General features: G+C 35.0%; 4 protein-coding genes across 7 annotated transcripts; 3 read left to right on the forward strand and 1 right to left on the reverse strand.

Annotated features, from left to right (window-relative positions):
- Positions 1 to 227: 227 nt before the first annotated feature.
- On the forward strand, positions 228 to 3,988 carry LOC102627238 (F-box/kelch-repeat protein At1g55270). The gene is made up of 2 exons (XM_006492650.4): positions 228 to 584; positions 2,127 to 3,988. Exons 1-2 carry the CDS (start codon positions 528 to 530, stop codon positions 3,375 to 3,377), a joined length of 1,308 nt encoding a protein of 435 aa, XP_006492713.1. The 5' UTR covers positions 228 to 527; the 3' UTR covers positions 3,378 to 3,988.
- A 176-nt stretch (positions 3,989 to 4,164) lies between these two features.
- On the forward strand, positions 4,165 to 7,332 carry LOC102626374 (DAR GTPase 2, mitochondrial). Of its 4 annotated transcripts, none has more exons than XM_006492648.4 (7): positions 4,165 to 4,901; positions 4,994 to 5,182; positions 5,332 to 5,488; positions 5,770 to 5,840; positions 6,011 to 6,107; positions 6,336 to 6,544; positions 6,701 to 6,902. In XM_006492648.4, the coding sequence occupies exons 1-7, from the start codon at positions 4,497 to 4,499 to the stop codon at positions 6,710 to 6,712; spliced, it is 1,140 nt and encodes a 379-aa protein (XP_006492711.2). In that variant the 5' UTR covers positions 4,165 to 4,496; the 3' UTR covers positions 6,713 to 6,902. The 4 variants fall into 4 exon arrangements, with proteins under 4 accessions (XP_006492711.2, XP_006492710.2, XP_006492709.2 ...); XM_006492646.4 differs by having other exon boundaries at positions 4,208 to 4,901; positions 6,760 to 7,332; XM_025093208.2 differs by having other exon boundaries at positions 4,208 to 4,901; positions 5,053 to 5,182; positions 6,760 to 7,332.
- A 7,155-nt stretch (positions 7,333 to 14,487) lies between these two features.
- On the reverse strand, positions 14,488 to 16,770 carry LOC102625982 (hypothetical protein). Its single transcript, XM_015525300.3, has 2 exons — positions 16,096 to 16,770; positions 14,488 to 14,749 (listed from the first exon to the last, which is right to left on the reverse strand). Exon 1 carries the CDS (start codon positions 16,616 to 16,618, stop codon positions 16,097 to 16,099), a length of 522 nt encoding a protein of 173 aa, XP_015380786.1. The 5' UTR covers positions 16,619 to 16,770; the 3' UTR covers positions 14,488 to 14,749; position 16,096.
- Positions 16,771 to 18,424: 1,654 nt separating this feature from the next.
- On the forward strand, positions 18,425 to 18,916 carry LOC127899754 (uncharacterized). Its single transcript, XM_052433729.1, has one exon. The coding sequence runs from the start codon at positions 18,425 to 18,427 to the stop codon at positions 18,914 to 18,916; it is 492 nt and encodes a 163-aa protein (XP_052289689.1).
- Positions 18,917 to 18,973: the final 57 nt, after the last annotated feature.

Genomic DNA, 18,973 nt, shown 5'->3' on the forward strand with positions numbered 1-18,973 from the left:
GCAATAAACCTTCTTTCCTCACCTCTCTCTTCATTCAAAGTGGGGTTTGACCCAAAAATGGTAAACAAATGAATAAATGTCATAAGACTTTTTAATTAAATCTTCTTTGTCATGAGAGTTGAAAAACAAAACAAAAATATAATAGTAAAATAATACAAATAATAAAAATACAAAATTTTAAATCAAATTAATTAATTTAATGCAAAACCAAGACAATTTAAAGAAGTTGGTGAAACCCATTGCATAAAAATGTCCAGCTGGTGCACGCTTTCAATTTTCAACAAGACAAAAGACTCAAGCTTTGAGTTTTAAGAGAGAGAGAGAAAAAGGCTCTTCAGTTAAGTTTTGTTTTTGTCAACTCTTTGTTTGCATTTGCAGAGGCAAAAAAAGGCAACATTTTTAACAATTACAGACAGTAAAGCAAGGCCTCTTTGGATCAAGTCTCTTTTTCTTGATCTAAATTTGAAGATTGGAGCTATTTGAGCTTGTTTTGGGTTCTGGGTGTCTATGAATTTTTGCTTGTGAAGATGGAACAACAACAGTCTTCAAATGCTTTAAGAGGGTTTCGAGTTCAAGCTCCATTGGTAAGCTTTACTTGGTCTATTGGTGCGTTTTAGCCTTTCTTTTGTTAATTTTGTGAATTGTTAGGAGATTTAAGAGGTATCAAGTTGCTTAATTTACCGTTAAATGTGAATTCTTTGAGGGTATTTGGATATGCTTTGGTGGTTAAGTAACTGAAGAATTCTTGCATTTTTCGGTTCTTAGGCTATTGGTTTTGTGAGTTTTTGTAGATACCCAGACAGGAAATGCTTGTCAACTGTGCAATTGGATGATAAATTCGTAGCCTTGATGAGACTATTAGGATCGGAGTTTGCTTGGTTTTTATTTTTCACTATATTTTTTTTGGTGGGGTTTATAGTCTCGTGAGTTCCTATGGATGCCAAAATTCTGGTCAAATGAATCACCTGTTCGGGAGAATTTGGAACTTTGTTTAGGATCCCATATGTATGTCTTAAAGTATGCTTGTTAAGTGCTCAATTTTTTGACAACCGGTTCTTATTTCTGCATTTTTTATGCTGCATTTTTATTTTGTGTCTCTAAAGCTGGGGTTTTTGCATAAATAACTGATGCAAGTTTCTATTCAAACATAATGAAAATTGGAACTTTAATCTAGCTGTGTTCATTTTCTGGTTTTCCTCATCGATTGTATGTACATTTTGGATGAATGGTGGTTGGTTGTCTTATCTGAAATAATGCAGAAAATTTATATAGGATTCCTCACCGATGATCTGTTTTCTTTGAGCTCCTTGGAATCCTTGGCCATTTTGCCTCCTAGATTGTAGGTCTGACTTCATCTTCTAGTATTAGTTAACACTTGTGGAGCTTAACACTCTTGGTGCTATCAAAGCAGCATTGTCTTGAAGACAACACAAACATTGAGGAATATGCTGTTGAATAAAAAATGATTTAGCACTCGAAATCATGCTTTTTTTCTTCTGAATCTATTATGAAATAGCCTGTAAAAATCCACCTGTTTCTTCTAGTATGGCCTATGTCTAAAATGTAAAATGGGCATGGAAGAGCAGGCAAAATGTGAATTCTGTGTCAGAATAGAGCAGTGGTACAGTATTGATGCAAATTGACAGCAATAGGGCATCTAAGTCTATGGTGTCTGGAATGAAGCATCCCAAAATGTTGTCAAGATGGAGCACCAAAGAAGATATTTTTTGTATGTGGATTCTTGTTGAATCTGCTGACTCCTCCACCTATCTGGAAATATTCTGAACTCTTTTTGTCATGAAGCCTAAGGGGTTGCACAAATTCGATTTTCTATGTGAATTGTGATTCATCTCTGAGATTCTGATGTCTGTCTAAACAGTTAGAATGATCCACACCTAGTTAATTTTGTTACCAAAAGTTACTGGAAAATATAAATCAGAAAATACAGCTTCTTGCTAAGTGACATCAAATACGCCAACATTCTAGGTGTCTAGAGCTTGATGAAGTTCTGGTTCTTATTATATTTTCTTTTTGTTATTCATACTTTTTTGTTCTAATTGATGGATTGTTGAACTCTTTGGCATTGAACTCTTGTTATCCCGTGCCAAACATGGATAATTTGGCAGGTTGATTCTGTTTCATGCTATTGCAAAGTAGATGCTGGGCTAAAAACCGTTGCTGAAGCAAGGAAATTTGTTCCAGGATCTAAACTATGTATCCAGCCTGATATCAATCCTAATGCACACAAAAGCAAAAACTCAAGGAGGGAGAGGAGCAGAATCCAGCCACCACTCTTGCCTGGCCTTCCTGATGATCTGGCGATTGCATGTTTGATTCGAGTTCCTCGCGCTGAACATCGAAAACTTCGTCTTGTTTGTAAGAGATGGTACCGCCTGCTCGCTGGAAACTACTTTTATTCTCTTAGAAAAAGTCTAGGAATGGCTGAAGAGTGGGTTTATGTCTTCAAGCGAGATCGTGATGGAAAGATATCATGGAATGCTTTCGACCCTGTCTATCAGCTCTGGCAACCACTTCCACCAGTTCCCAAAGAATATTCTGAGGCCCTTGGTTTCGGCTGTGCTGTTCTAAGCGGCTGCCATCTATACTTATTTGGAGGAAAGGATCCACTTAGGGGGTCCATGAGACGGGTCATTTTCTACAGTGCCCGAACAAATAAATGGCATAGGGCGCCTGATATGCTTCGGAAACGTCATTTCTTTGGTTCTTGTGTCCTAAATAACTGTCTCTATGTGGCCGGTGGGGAATGCGAAGGAATTCAAAGGACTCTCCGCTCTGCTGAAATCTATGACCCTAACAAAAACCGATGGAGCTTTATTGCAGACATGAGCACAGCAATGGTGCCCTTCATAGGAGTCATTTATGATGGAAAATGGTTTCTAAAAGGTCTAGGGTCCCACCGTGAGGTCATGAGTGAAGCCTATGATCCTGAAACTAATAGCTGGACTCCAATTAGTGATGGCCTGGTTGCAGGTTGGCGTAACCCTAGTGTCTCTTTAAATGGTAGGCTTTATGCTTTGGATTGCCGGGATGGGTGCAAGCTGAGGGTTTATGATGAAGCCACTGATTCATGGAACAAATTTATGGATAGCAAGCTTCATCTAGGGAGCTCCCGCGCATTGGAGGCTGCAGCAATTGTTCCCCTGAATGGGAAACTTTGTATCATTCGTAACAACATGAGCATTAGTATGGTTGATGTTTCTAGTCCTGACAAACATGTGGAGAGTAATCCACACATATGGGAAAATATTGCTGGGAAAGGTCATTTCAGGACTCTTGTCACAAATTTACTGTCTAGCATAGCAGGCCGGAGTGGTTTGAAAAGTCACATTGTGCACTGTCAGGTGCTTCAAGCGTGAAGCCCATAATTGATTTTGCTCATGCTTACCATAGCAATTTGTGCATTTCCTTCACTTGGCTGTGATGGGTTTTCATATTTGCAGTTAACCTATATGGGAATTCTGCATTTTTTGTTCCAGAAAGCTTCATATACTCTCTGTTACTGCTCTGATCTTCAATTTTGCAGAGATTGAATTGACAATGATGTGCCTGGGGAGTTATTGGATTTTTTCTTGTTAGATTGTTTTGCTCATGCTGAGGCTTGGGAAAGTGAAAATGATAAATGTTCTTCAGGTTGTTGTCGATAAGGTGCCGTGAATATGGAGATGGCAAAATTATCCCTGACATTTCATGTGAGAGGTATGGTGAAACTTTTCGGGTGGTAATCCCTTATTTGGAGGCAAGGCAGAGTTACCGTTGATTTGGGTAATAGAGTTATGGGCCATTTGATTACATTCAGGAAGAGAGCAGATACATGTAAATCTTAGTCAATTTGGTTTTTAGGGCGGAGTCTTTCTTTGTATTTTGGAGTCTTTTATCTTAGTTGTATGTAGAATGTAGTCTTTGAGATGCTTTTGTGAATGTACATGGGTTACATAAGATGAGTCAATATATACTTAGATCACATCTCTATGGCTATGAAATGTTACTTCATTGTGTTGTCCCTAAACTACCATCACAGGTAATATGCGTCATACTAGATTTGATCCATATAATTTTCTATACCTTTTTGTATTGCAACTTCTTCTGAACCCAGAAATGCATGTTTCACATCTCTTGATAACATTTCAAGGACTCTTCGCTCTGCATCTTTTGTTTTGCATGCGCAGTAACAAAGGGGCCAGCACGAAAGCCATTGGATTGCTTAGATTTGCTTGTTTATGGCTAAAAAGTTTGCCTTGACAGCGAGGCCTAAAAGAAATATTTAACAAAACATGCCTGAATGTTGGCAACTTTTTGAAAAGGCGCTTTGCTTTCTTTCTTGAACACAAACTTTTGCCACCAAACTGGGATGCCATCACTATCTTATTCTCCAAACGGGAATCATTAAAGCAATTGATCATTTGTTGTTATGCCGAAAGTTCATACGTAGCATATGAGGATTATAAATTCTCGATAAAGTAATCATATGAACTGAAATGATATACGAAAAGGTGATGAGGATAGGGGTCTTTACTTTATATGCTGATTATAATCTGATTTATTTATTTTTTATTTTTATTTTAAAAAAGAAAAAAAAAAACAAAATTGTTGATATTTTTAAAAATCCAGATTCAATACAAGTACATCGTAGTGTAGTGTATATTACATTGAAGTGTTTGACCACTCCTGCCGGTCCCCCGCCTCTTATTCATTATTTAATTACGGAGATATCCATGGCAACGTCGTCGTCTAGTTTATTCAAATTAGCGAGGGAAATAGGAACTGCGGTGAGTCAAAAGAAAGGAGGAGGTTGGTACGGCCCTCACATGGCCGCAGCCACTCGTGCCATCGCTGATCGGATGCCGTTAGTTGATATCATCCTCGAAGTCAGAGACGCTAGGGTGGGTATATTTGTACGTGCATGTATACATCATGAATGTCCGTTTGTTGTTCGATTGAATGTCTCACTGAACAATGCTCCGGGGTGGTTTAGATTCCATTTTCATCTGAGTTTGATCAATTAAGGAACCACCACCCTTTTTCTTCATCTAGGAGAATCCTGGTTCTTAACAAGATGGACCTCGCGAGCCCAACTCAGTTCAAGGAGTGGATCACCTTTTTCGACCAGCAAAACTGCCCTTCTTTTGGCGTCAATTCCCATAACAAGGACAATGTCAAGGAGGTTTGGTTAACTCTTCCTTTTTATCTTCCTTAATGATCAATTCATCATCTATTTTATTTATTTCTTTACGTATTTGTTCTGCTTTCCGTAGTTATTTTCTTGACTGTATAATGATAATAATATTCATTCTGCTTTGCTGCTTTTCTCAGTTTCTTAAATTTTTACAAGCTCATGTCAGAAATTTAAGGAAAAGTGATTATGATGCTTCAAGTGATACCGTAACGGTAATGCTGCTTGGGATTCCTAATGTTGGAAAGTCAGCCCTTGCCAACTCTTTGCATCAAATCGGCAGGATTACTGCTGCAGGTATTTCTGTATTCTCTTAAGTTTTCTTTTTATAGTATTAATTTATTTGTTTATGATGTGTAATGATTTGCTTACCCCCCCCACCCCAAAAAAAAAGAGATGCTGTTTTGAAATTATCTGAGTAATGATGGTGAAAATAGTCAGACGATCACACGTCATTTGAGATACAAACATTGTATCCAAAATTTGTAAGCTTGTCATTACTAATTGTTTTTTAGTACAAAAATGGTAAGAAGTTTTATTTTTATTTTTGTCTCTGCGGCTTTTTGGTTGTGAAAAAGAGAAAGGAAAGCTAAGGCATGCAACTGTGAGTCCACAGCCTGGAGAGACAAAAGATATCTACAGTTTGAAGGTGATTTGCCTCTCTTGCCTTGTCCTTGAGGTGTTCTTTTTAATCCAGAATTCTGTATGGTATTCCTAAATCCAATTATTTGAAGATTAGACATCCTTTTTAGCACACTTCTCTTTTCACTTTCCATTTTGCCGTGCCGCCATTGCTCAAAATTATTTCCTTTTTTCTAGATTGCCAGCCATCCCAATATTTATGTGTTGGACACCCCAGGCATTTTGCCTCCCGAGATCCATGATGTTGAGGTTTGCTCCAAGCTAGCTTTAACAGGTGCGATGATCAAACCAAGGATTTTTTCTCCAACTTTTGATCAAAATTATTCATGAGATTTTATCCCATAGCGTGCCTAGCTCACTGGTTTAATTAGCATTACTCAGGCAAGTCATACGATCAACTTGTCCTTATTGTAACGTATTAGGGACACCTATGATGATTCAAATTGCAAAAAGCCTCGGCAGTCACTCAAATAATGTTTTTGTTCTCTAAATTTAAATGTAGGAGCAATCGGAGACAGCTTCGTTGGGGGAAAGGAACTCGCTCAATATTTTCTTGGCATCCTCAATTTCAGTGATGAATATAAGAAGTGGGCAAAGTTTTCCATTAATCAGATTAACAAACCATTAACGTTGCACCACAAAGCAGATCAATCAAGTGGTTCTGAGTCAGGGATGATATGGAAAAGGCAAAATCCCACAGATCACACACAGGTATAAATTTCAATATAAACTGGGCACTGCACAAACCATATACGAAATATGATCGCTGTAAATTACTTATCTATCTCAAATTTGTAGCTGACAATAATGAAACGGTTAACAGTGCTCATGAGTGAAGGAATTTTTTTTTGGGTTAAAATTTTGCAGATGACTGTCTAATTAAGCAAGCGATTTGTTTTGATGTCGAGTCCTTAATTGTTCGGCAGGATTTCATGGTGCAGAAAGTTCGGAAGAGCTTGTATGAGATAATGTCATGTTTCAACGGAAATTTGGACCATGAAAAGGATTTAGTAAAGCTTATTGAGGCAGAGTTCAAGGCACTGAGGGAAGCTTTTCAGATTCCCATGGATTCAGGTGAGGATGCTGACAGTAAAGTTGCTTCTAAGTTGCTGAATCTTTATCGTACTGGCAGGCTTGGGCATTATACATTGGATCATCTTCCAAAGAGAAGAGCATCCTGCGAATGAATCATTTGTAGCTCCTAAATGTTATTGACTTATTTTTTTTCTTTTGTAATTATTTATTTATTACATTTACATCTCCCTCTCGTTTTAATCAAGTTGGGCCAGCAGTGATGCCTGACTATCAGTATGAGCAGCTCATTCGGCCTGAGTTCGGCTTCTTAGTCATAATCCTAACTTTCAAGGCTTTCTTTACTTGGATCTTTTAATTGAAATCTCATAGTTGTTTGAGAGACGAATCCTTTGCTTTTTGGCACATTTACCAACTGTTAGCCCTCAAATGTTATGACAGAAAGCACATAAAATCTTTGTTTCCTAGATTGCTATTTTGATAGAACCGATTCAATCTTTTCATTGGGTGTTTATTCATTTCTGATTGATAAAATGAATCATATTTGTTGTGAAGTTAGCAGTTAGTACCAAGAAACCAGTTGATGAACCGCAAATTCAGGCTATTAATTTTGTTATTGTCCAAAAAATGAGAAACATAGAACAGTAAGTACACAAAATGGATCGATATTTGTATTCAAAGCTCAAACACCACGAGCAACCGTCTCCTGATAGTGTTTGAAGGATTCATCCCGTTGAATCTTCAGCTGGTTCCGCGTGTTCTTAACGAAAGCATCAGCTAATTCATTGATATCTCCTCTTTCTTCTTCCACAATCAACTGCCTTGTTGTTTTAGTCGTCCTCTTATCCTTTGTCTCATGTCTTTCGCGAGTGAGAAACTCTCTGTTGTGCTCCATTTAAGCAGCTCAAACAGTCAAGTTTCCCGCTATGATGATGGACTCTCGATGTTAAGTTTCCAGCTCTCTTGAGAAAGAGATAAAAAGAGAACTGTCTCTGTGACGATCACATAACATTATAGTCCTGTATTTATAGGTGCTTCAAGATTCAAGTTTCCAAGTTTCTGCTCAGAAGCAGGTGTTTGGCATGGTTAAAAGCAAAGGAAGCAGCAAAGAAGTTAAAAAAACACTTGTTAATCCTCGGTGAGAGACAACTTTTCGATGGTGAAACATTAAAGAAATCATTAGTGAATGCTTTTATTTATCAATAACTTGTTGATTGGGATCATTTTCTTTCTTAAACAAAGGCCTTTTCTATCATTTTCACGGAAATTTTGTACATTTTCGAGTAAAATATTTTGATTCCGACCGTTATGATGACGATGTTTTATAATAATAATCATATCACTAATTATGCTCGTGATTGGATGATTTGGGCAAATAAAGAGATTGTAATCCAGGAAATTTGCATTAATAAAAACGAGAAAAAAATAACTTTGCATTTGGTCACTAACTGGGTTGCAACTGCAGCCAGCGTTGCTAGAACATTCCAAAAACAACTTTACACACAAACACTTTTTGTTCATAAATACAATAAATGAATAATTGAATCTCTAAATAGGTGCCACTCGGCCTTTGGCATTTAACGAATATGAATTTTTCCAACATCGAGTTAGTAACATTTAACGAATATGAATGTTGTGATTTGTACCTACACATAAATATATAGGTCAATTGAAAAATATTATGACTAATTATAGCAGGTGTGAGTAGGTTAGTTTGACAACATTTTTTAATCTAAATGAGCTTCTCTTGAATAGGTTGTAGCTATAGAGAGATACGCATCTAAGTTATTTTTTCAATCAATTAATCCTAAGTTGGAAGTGTTCCCAATTCATAGTTATCTATGGTTATTCTTTTCTCAATCACCATCATTATTCTCAATCTTAAACTAAAATTTACAATTATTATATTAAAAAAGAAAAGAATTATTTTAAACATCTAAATCTATCTGAAATCTGAAAAAGATTCTGCGATTATCATTGAGCTTGTCATTGTATATTAAATCTCTCCTGTGCTTAAAACTTTTTATTCTTTCATTAAATCACACTTTGAGCTTTCATTCGTAAAACATATACATTGTCCGAGGAAAACTCTTTGTAATCTTCATTTTTTAGTGATTGTAAGTGTGAGAAACACTTAAATTAAGAGGTTTGAGATAACCTTATATTGTAAAGGTTGATTGAAACCTTAAAAGTCAATTGTAAAGATTTTAAAGCCTTAAGGTGTAAGGTTTAAATAGTAAAATCTTCAAACTCAGTGAATTTGGAGGCGTGAATATAGATGGAGTTTGTGGAATCATATAAAATTCCCATGTTTGATTCTCTTTCCCTTCTCTCTTTATATTTTGATTGTTGATATTAATTTGATTATCATTTATTTGAGTTTATTGGATATTTACATTGATTTTGTTTTACTTATTTCATAAGTTTTAGAAACTTAATTCACCATCTCTTGGGTTGCATAACTAATATTTCAAAAAATTATTGAAGTGCTAAGATTTACTTATTTGTGGCTAAAAGGAAACCTTTTTTTTTTTATTGAAGCTTAAAAGAAATTTAACAAAATAACTCTTTTTTTTTTTTAATTATGAAGTGCTGGTTATGATATTTTAATGAGGTTTAGCCAACTCATTACTCGAGATTCAAATTAAGAGCTCTTACAACAAGATGGACTGATGGTATAAATATTTATCAAACAGAGTTTTGTTCCTTTTATTGTCAAAGAACCCATATAAGCAACTGCAAGTCAAGTAAAAACTATCTTTTTCTCTTTTTGTGTAATTAAAACAAGATGCATATCACAAATAAATAAATAAGTAGAAATTCAATTAATACAATTCAAGATAATAAACCAACCTCAGGAGATAAAAACTACATGACTGTAGTCTGATATAACCTTTCATTATATAATTAATGAGATTGAGCACAACACTTCTCTAGATAATGCTAGTCTCATTACATCAAGAACCACATCATTCTAGGCTCAATACAACGACATATAACCAAATCATTTTGCAAATGGGTATCACAAGTATCTACTAAAGATAGACTATTTCGTAAATTGACACTATTGAGACTGTAGATTAGTATCTTGGGAACTTGCCCTCCAAATATGATAAAGAGCGGAGTTAAAATCACTTCCGATCATTCATTTAAAGATTAAAACCCTAGCACCCAAAGCAAGGTCACGGCAGTATCTTCTTCTTCTCTCTCGTTTTCGCACGCTGAATTGCTTGCCAAATTAGCTGCTACCTCATGCTTTTATATCCACCTGATTATTGACTTATGTCATATTGCAATTTTGTTTTAGCCCCAACTTGTTTCCTTTAATTATTTAAACATCCAAACTAATGGAAGCTTTGGATTTTGGCCATCCAAGTGAGATGGACCCAACATCTTCTTGTTGTCGCTTTAGCCATGCATGTATCTACAATTCTCCCTTGAGGCAATTAAATTTAAAATAAGATGGATAGGTTTCAATTGAGATATCTGTTACGTTGAAATATTTGGAAAAGGTCATTGAACTTTATCTGAAAAATCTACAACTTAGATGATAGATTATTTCATAATTTTGGCAAAAAATATCATGTAATCTAAAAGCGCATGGCCTGTTTGAGAAACAAACGATTCCTCTGCTTTTTGCCACATTTACTAACCGCTAGCCTTCAAATGGTATGCGATTATAGTATACAAAGTCTTTGATCCTTCAATAATTTGATGATCTGAAACTGGTCGATAGAACCGATAGAGCGAACCATTTTTGTTTCGATGAAACTTTGCCAGAAGTTAGCATTCAATACCCAGAAAGGCAGAGAGCAGTTGATGAACCGAAAATTCAGGCTTTTGGTTTTATTACTGTCCAAAAGATGAGCAACAGAGAACAATAAGTATAAATGGATGGATATTTGTATTCAAGAATCATTTATTATGAAAACACTGCGATTTTTCACTCTACGTATACACGGTTCAAAGCTCAAACACCGCGAGCAAGCATCTCCTGATATCGTTTGAAGGACTCATCCCGTTGAATCTTCAGCTGATTACGGAAGTTCATTATGAAAGCATCAGCTAGTTCATTGATATCTCTTCTTTCTTCTCCCACAATCAACCGCCTTGTTGTTTTAGTCGTCCTCTTATCCTTCGTCTCATGGCTTCCGCGAGTGAGAACCTCTCTGTTATGCTCCATCTAAGCAGCTCAAACAGTCAATTTCCCCGCTATGATGATGGACGCTTGATGTTCAGTTTCCAGCACTCTTGGGAAAGAGAGAAGAACTGCCTTTGTGATGATCACAAAACATCATAATCCTGTATTCATAAGGTACTTCCAAGATTCCGGTTTCGAAGTTTCTGCTTAGAAGCATGTGTTTGGCATGGTTAAAAGCAAAGGAAACAGCAAAGAAGTTAAAAAAGCACTTGTATATCATTGGTGGCAGACAACTTTTTGATATGAAACATTAAAGAAATCGTTATTGAATGGTTTAATTTGTCAATAACTTGATAGGGACCATTTTCTTTCTTAAACAAAGGCCTTTTTTGGCACGTTTCATGGACATTTTGTCACTTTTTCAAGTAAAATATTTTTATTCCGACGTAATGATAAGGATGTTAATAATAATCTGATCACTAACCATACTTGTGATTGGATGATTTAGGCAATAATAATCTGATCACTAACAATGCTTATGATTGGATGATTTAGGCAATAAAGAATTTGCAAACCAGGGAGATTTCTGATTTGCATTAAAGAATGTGAAAATACAGCTTGCATTTGGTCATTAACTAGGTTTGCAGCTGCAGCCATTGTTGACAAAAGCTAGAACATTCCGAACATGTACACACAAACACTTATCCGTTCATAAACACAATAATGAATTGTTTTTCTGTTAATTAACCTTAGATGGTGATGAATGAATTTCTAAATAGGTGTTTCCTAATCCCATTTTTACATTGGACAACATGCTTTGAGTCAAACTGTGAAGTCCATGTTGACATGATTTTCTTCAAAATGGTGATCATAAGAGCACAAGATTGCTTTGCTCTTTTAAATTTTCTCCATAATGCGCAAGGGTAAATGAATTAACAGTGTAATGTAAAAGAAATGGCAATTTTTTTCTGTATTTGGTTTCTGTGTTCAACATTCCTTTCACAGCAAGCATATGCTTTATTACAAAATATAAGACACACGAGATATGGCGAACATACATGATCAAATCTCTGATGTTATATTTAATTTAAGCTCAATGTTTGTAGTCACAGAAACTATTACAACATTTGACGAAATAACCATTAAGAGATCCCTGTATGTTTATGTGCTTCAACGGTGCAATTATACAGATGAACACGGAAAGCTCTATAACTATAAGAAACAGGTTTGCTTCCACCTGCAAAGAATCAAGGCATCTTCATGAGTTCAAAAGAAAATCTTAGATTATACTTCAGCAATTAGAATCTGTCCAGCAGGAAGACAAAGCTTTTATCTATACTAGTTTAAGTATCCAACCGGTTTAATGTGGTAGCAGGGATCTAAGCGTCACCAGTTCCACAACTTAGGAATTGATTAAATATTTCTAACTGCCTAAAATGTGAGTCCTTTTTTTCTACTTCCCACTTTTGTCAGGATTCCTTGTAGCAGCCTCAGTCTGCAAAAAGATCCCTATTGAACTCATCCAAGTTGAAAGTCTGCACATGCTTCTTGTGAAATATGGGTCCCTATTCAATAACCCTCTAGCTATCTGTCATTTCTATACAAGTGTAATGCAAAAAGCGAAAACTAAAAATGCTCTGTACAGTTATTTCTTTGTTGCTATGAACAATTTCTACAGAGAACGCGAACATCTTTGCTATAATCATCTATTAACAGGAAGAATGAAGTCATTTTTCATATCTGCGACCAACCAGAAATAACATTACTCCAGATAATGATATTGGTTCGGATAATTATTCAAATTCAAACTTCAAAAACAGATAACAATTTTCCCATTTCTGAGACCAACTAGCAGTAACCTAGGTTCAGTAGAGCCTATCAAGCAAGTGCAAATAATTTGGAGTGTACTAAAATCTTGAGGGAAGTGTGTTTGCGCAGGAGGGCTCATTATTGAAAAGCTTTTAAAATCATGCTTTGTAAGGCATATGATGCATGTCGGCTAATGAGATGATAGTTCAGGTATCTTGACAATATTAGTTTTGGTTTTTGTAATGCCTAAACAAAGAGAGTCAATATACAGAAGCCGGTTGATGAACTAAAATTTCAGGCTTTTGATTTCAGTATTGCCTCAAAAGACGCAAAACAAAGAAATCAAATACATATGGCTGGCTATCTGTATTCAATACTCATTTATTATAAAACACTGAGAATTCACTGCAACTTTTCACTCCAGACATACATGGTTCAGAATTCAAATTCCTCGGGAAATCATCTCCTGATATCGTTTGAAGGACTCATCCCGTTGAATCTTCAGATGATTGCGGAAGTTTTTAATGAAAGCATCAGCTAGTTCATTGATGTCACCCCTCTCATCCTCCACAATCAGCTGCCTTGTCATCCTTGCTTTTCCACTCGTATTAGTCTTCTTCTTGTCATTCATGCCATGGCCTCCATGAATATAAACCTCTCTGTGGTTCTCCATATCAGCTGCTTAGATGGACAAGTCGTCGAGTCTTTGAAGGGTTGTGTAATAGGTTATTCTTTACTTTTGGACCAGAGTTCCTAGCTCTGTATAGAGAGAATTGCTTCAGTGATGCTAACTCAAAACATCACTATCCTGTATTTATAGGTCTATTCATCATGCTTCCAGCTCCCAAGTTCAAGATTAGAAGCATGATTTTGGCATGTGTAGAGGCTTAGGAAACAGCAAAGAAGTTTTAATACTTGTTTATTATAAGTAACAAACAACTTTTTGATAATGGAAATTAAAGAAATCATCTGAGAATGCTTTAATTTGTTAGCGATTAATTATTAGAGGCTCCCCCCCACCTTAAGGCATTTTCTGTCGCGATTCATGGAAATCTAATCAAATTTTCGAGTAAAATATTATGATTCCGATGTAATGAATGGTAATATGATCACTAATTATGCTTGAGATAGGATGGATTAGGCCATAAACTGTTTGTAAACCGGGAAAACTACATTAAAAAATGGAAAAATACAGCTGGCATATGGTCACTAACTGGGTTTCAACAGCTGCCATAGTTGACAGAAGCTAAACATCCAAACATATACAAACAGACATTTGTTTTTATGCACAATAATGAACATGTTTTATTTAATTAATCTTAGATGGTAATGCATGACCTTCCAGAAAAGTTCTGCTTAATCTTGAATTGAAAAGGTTAAAAAAATTTAGATGAGCGAAACTGGGAAGCACAAGTAGACATAATATTATTCAAAATGGTTATCATAAGAATGTAAAGATTGCTTTGCTTTCATAGTTACTAATCAAAACAGGATACTTGAATTAATGTGCACAGCCTTTATTAAGATATGTTCTATTACCAGGACGGTAATGGCAATTTCTGCTGTATCTTAGTTCACACATAAAGTTACAGACATGAAGAAATAATGAAAAATGAGAAAATGTGTGGCTGAAAAAGGCAAGAAAAAATTGAAAGACACCAAACATTGAATCTGTTGCTATAACCACACTGCTTTATTACTGAAAAAACACACAGGAAGTGATTACACATACAAGATAAATCCAGCATGTTATTTTTATTAAATGATCAATGCTTATAATCAAAGAAACTATTAGTATTACAACATTTTACAGTACATGCACTCAACTCGTATTAAGAGATCCCTATATGTTCATGGGCTTCAACTGTGCAGATGTAAAGATGAATAGGGAAACCTCTGGAATTACAAGAAACTGGTCTACTTCCAAGTTCCACCTGCAAAGAATCAAATTCAAGGCATCTTCTTGAGAACAAAAGAATACCATATATTATACTTTAGCAATTCTAGTTTGTCCAGCAGACACAAAAAGCTTTCATTTATACTTAATTTAATTGTCCAACTGGTTTCAAGTGATGGCAGGAATCTAAACATCACCAGTTCCACTACTTTGTCATGACTCATAAATTTTGTTAAGGAAATTCAGAAATATTGCTCAGCCATATGAAAGCATCCTTCATTTCTCAATCAGCAAAAGGATTCCTATTGAACTTGTCCAAATTCAAGGTCCGCACATGCTTCTTAAGAAATTAAGATGGTGTTAATTCTAGAATAAGGGTCCATATTGTCCTTCTGCTATTGCTTAAAAATCTTATTCTAGAATCCTCTGGCTATCAGTCAATTCATTACAAAATTAAAGCAAAACATAATTGCTATATTTCAGCTCCGCTGCTCATCCGCAGAGAGCAATTAACAGGAATTAATAATACCATCATAGGTTGGCATCATTTTGGAGTTGAATGCTAAAGCCAGCAGTAGGCAACAATTTAGACAAATTGTAGTACTAGGCTAAGAAACAACATTAAGTAGAAAAGAGTACTTCATTATTATTAAGTAGAAAAGAGTACTTCATTATTCAAGTTAAAAATCATAAACTGAAAACATTTTTCAAGTACGAATAAAATTAATTATGTGTACACTAATTTCTCAATGGAAGCGTGTTCAAACAGGATGCTTCACCATTTGCTTAAAAAATATTGGGAATACTGTATCTATCAGGCATATGCTGCATGTCAGCTAATAAGATTTTAATTTGAGAGATCTTAACAACATTAGTTTTGAATTGTTGTTTGTAATCAACGAGTTGTTCATGGTTGGTCCAACTAATCTGATGCATTATTGGTAGTTGAGGACGCTTGAAACAAATGAAAACAAACACAGCAGCACCCTTTCAAATATATTAAAAAAATTGCACTTGTCCTCAATATTATCTCCCTTTTCCGACTCCCCAAAATGAACATTTGATTCTCAGTTGCAAGGATGATGACCTAAAAATTTTCATCAATTCCAAAATTATTGATCATCATTTTACAAATTGACCACACAAGTTTTGGAGTCCTCATTTTGACATTTATGAAGCTGCCACATCAAATTCCCAGAAACCAAAATGATCCCATTCAACAAAATCATCGTTTCATCCCCAAAATTGCAAAGCATCATTTCAATACAACTATTCAATTTAACTACAGAGAAACCAAAATTCCTCTCAATCAGAACTAACTGTAACCCAAATTTCAGTCTAAAATAAAAATGATAATATATGAATAAAAAGAATAAAATTTACCTTAAATTGATGAAATGCTAGACCTTTGAGAAACTTTGCTCTTACATTGTGGGATTTCTTGAAACTGCTCAGCAGGTAAATCCTCGGACAGAGCACCAACAAAGAACCTTAACACATCAGAATTTTTGACTGTCTCAATCCCAGTGACAGGCAACCAAAGGAACAATTTTTTAGCTTGAATGCCAGACACATCATGCACAGCACCATAACTAAGTTTCCCTTTTATATGCTTGTCATACCAAACAAGCTGCTGAAAGTGAACATAGCAAGTTCTTGTCATCTCAATAGAGAATGAGCCAGTGGATTTATCAAGAGTGTAGGACTTGATGTCGCTTGGAATCAGGCCCTTTGGGAGGCCATAGAGAGGAAGAAGGTCGTGGACGTCTATGATTGACTGGAGAGGATGAGATGTACGGCTGTGATTAAAGGGTTTCTGGGTGATGGTGAGGGAGAATGTGAGGTCGGTTTGCGATAAGAGGGTGAGAAAGAGAAGGCACAGGGAGATTGAGTGAGGAGAAGCCATTGTCGAGAGGTTGGCTGGACTCTGGAGAAAGGAAGAAGAAAGGTCAGGTGGTAATAAAATGGGGAATGAAAGCGTAAAATTGGAAGACAAAATTTTGTTGAGTTGACTTTGAGTTGATTATTTTAGAAATGTTGTTCGTAAGTCGTATCTTCTTGTTGTGTTGGGCCATTTTTTAAGGATTGGAGATGGTAATATGGGGGGATGATGGAGGGTAAAATTGGAACGAGAAATCAATGGTTGGTTGGAGTACTGGGGCTATAATTTTTTTTAAAAAATTATTTTTTTATCCAAATTGCAACCACACAACAATATTATGTTAATTCTTAATCGGATCAAGCAGTGGGGGATATATAGATTCAGATTAGGGGACTTGGTTCAAGGGTTAGAATCTTTTAATTGTTCATTCGAAGACATTAGAAGTAGGGGCGGCAATACGGGTCATGATTCGTTTTTTTTATTCAATTCGATGCGAATTAAATGAGTTTATATTTGAAAAAATTGATTCGTTTAATAAATGACTGAATTCAATTCGATTTGATTCGTTAATTAAACAAATCGAATCGAATCCGGATTTGAAGATATTGATTTATTTATTCGTTTATGATTCATTTAATAAATAGGTCATAAACGAATCGAATAAATGTCGGTTCGTTTAAAATTCGTTTAATTAAATTATTTTTTTGTCCTTAAATTTATTTGAAATTTTTTTAAAATTTAAAGGTTAATATTATAATTTAGATGACTGTATATTTAATCCTAGAATATGGTATGGGTCATTTGTATTTTGTTGTAGGATGTTAAATTTGTGACTTTTTATATTTTATTTTACTTAATTTTATTTATTAATTATATTTTTTAAACAAATTCTAAACGAATCCTGATTCAATTTGATTCATTATAGATTCATAATATGATAAATGAATAATAAACAAATCCATATTCGATCCAATTTGTTTTTTAATTCTACTAAACAAATTAAACAAATCGAATCGAATATTCGTTTAATGAACAAATTGAATCTGAATCAGTAGAATTTTGACTCAATTCGTTTACGACTTGATTTGAATTTGATTCTTTTATTCGATTTGCCACCCCTAATTTAAAGTTTCAAAAACTAAAATTTCACTCTTTTATTTCAAAATTTAAAAAATAATAAAATTTTACAACTATTTTGTTTGTTTAAATGCGGTAAACAATGGCCCAAAAGACTGAAAAAGACTTTTGGGCTCTGGTTGCATCTGCATGTTATTTTGTAAGAATGTAAATGTGCAAATTAGAATAATCTTCAAGAAAAGAAAGGAAAAAAAGAAAAGAAAAAGTGAGATAGAAAAATTTTAAAGGACTCTCATTTTATCAAATTTAATGGTATCATGCGAATAAACCTTTGCGTTGCTTCTAAGCAAATCTATGGATTTCGCTTCTAAGCAAATCTGTGGATTTTCTAAAATCATTTTTTTGTATTTTATTTAGAAATTTCCCAACAAATTCTCTTATCCAATATAAAAAAAAATGTCTTCCATTTAAAGAAAAAAAAAAGATAAAAATATCCTCCTAATTAGTTGGGAAACTAATTGCAAATCCTATTTTCAAACAAATTTTAATTCTTTTCTAAGATCGCATTTTATTTTTGGAATATTATCAAACCCTAGTTAATCTTAATTAAAATATATATATAAACTATATAAACCCTAAGCATAAGGGAAACTAAAGCAAGTCGGTTGCTCTTATTTCATAAGGCGGCAGAGGCTTCTCCATATTAACGGCTTCTAAAACGCTTGCATGGTTCCGCGTTGCACGTAAAGCGTTATGGATGATTCAGGAAGAAGAAGAACAAGAAACAGAGGCGTTGCCGCCATTGATGATGCAGAGATTAAAGGGTATTTGAATACAAAGAAGGATATGATCTACAAGAATATCATATGGGAAATTTTGAACAAAAGATATTTGCAAGGCGAGAGCCAGAAACAAAAACAAAAGCGACCCGGAAAGGAAAAGAATGAGAAAAGTGAAGGAGCAAAGAGAAAGAAGAGGATTAATGATGAGATTGAGGAGAAGAAGAAGAAGCAGAGGCTGAGTTCGAAGGTAAACTTTGATGTGTTGGAGAAACAAGAAGAAGATGAAGGCGAAGAAGAAGGTGGCAATAAGAATGAGAAAGTGAAGACCATTGTTGAAAGCGAAGAGAATTATGGTGAAGAAGAAGATGATTATGGGGATGCGATTGGCGGTTACCATGGGAATGAAGAAGATGAAGTAGAGGGTTACAGTTTTAATGAGGATTGGGATTATGAGGATTACTAATCCGTGAAATTTTGTTTTGATGATGTTATTATATGGATATTCTTTTATATCAGGGTG

Source organism: Citrus sinensis, chromosome 2 (genome assembly GCF_022201045.2).
Source record: "Citrus sinensis cultivar Valencia sweet orange chromosome 2, DVS_A1.0, whole genome shotgun sequence".
NCBI classification, from domain to species: domain Eukaryota; kingdom Viridiplantae; phylum Streptophyta; class Magnoliopsida; order Sapindales; family Rutaceae; genus Citrus; species Citrus sinensis.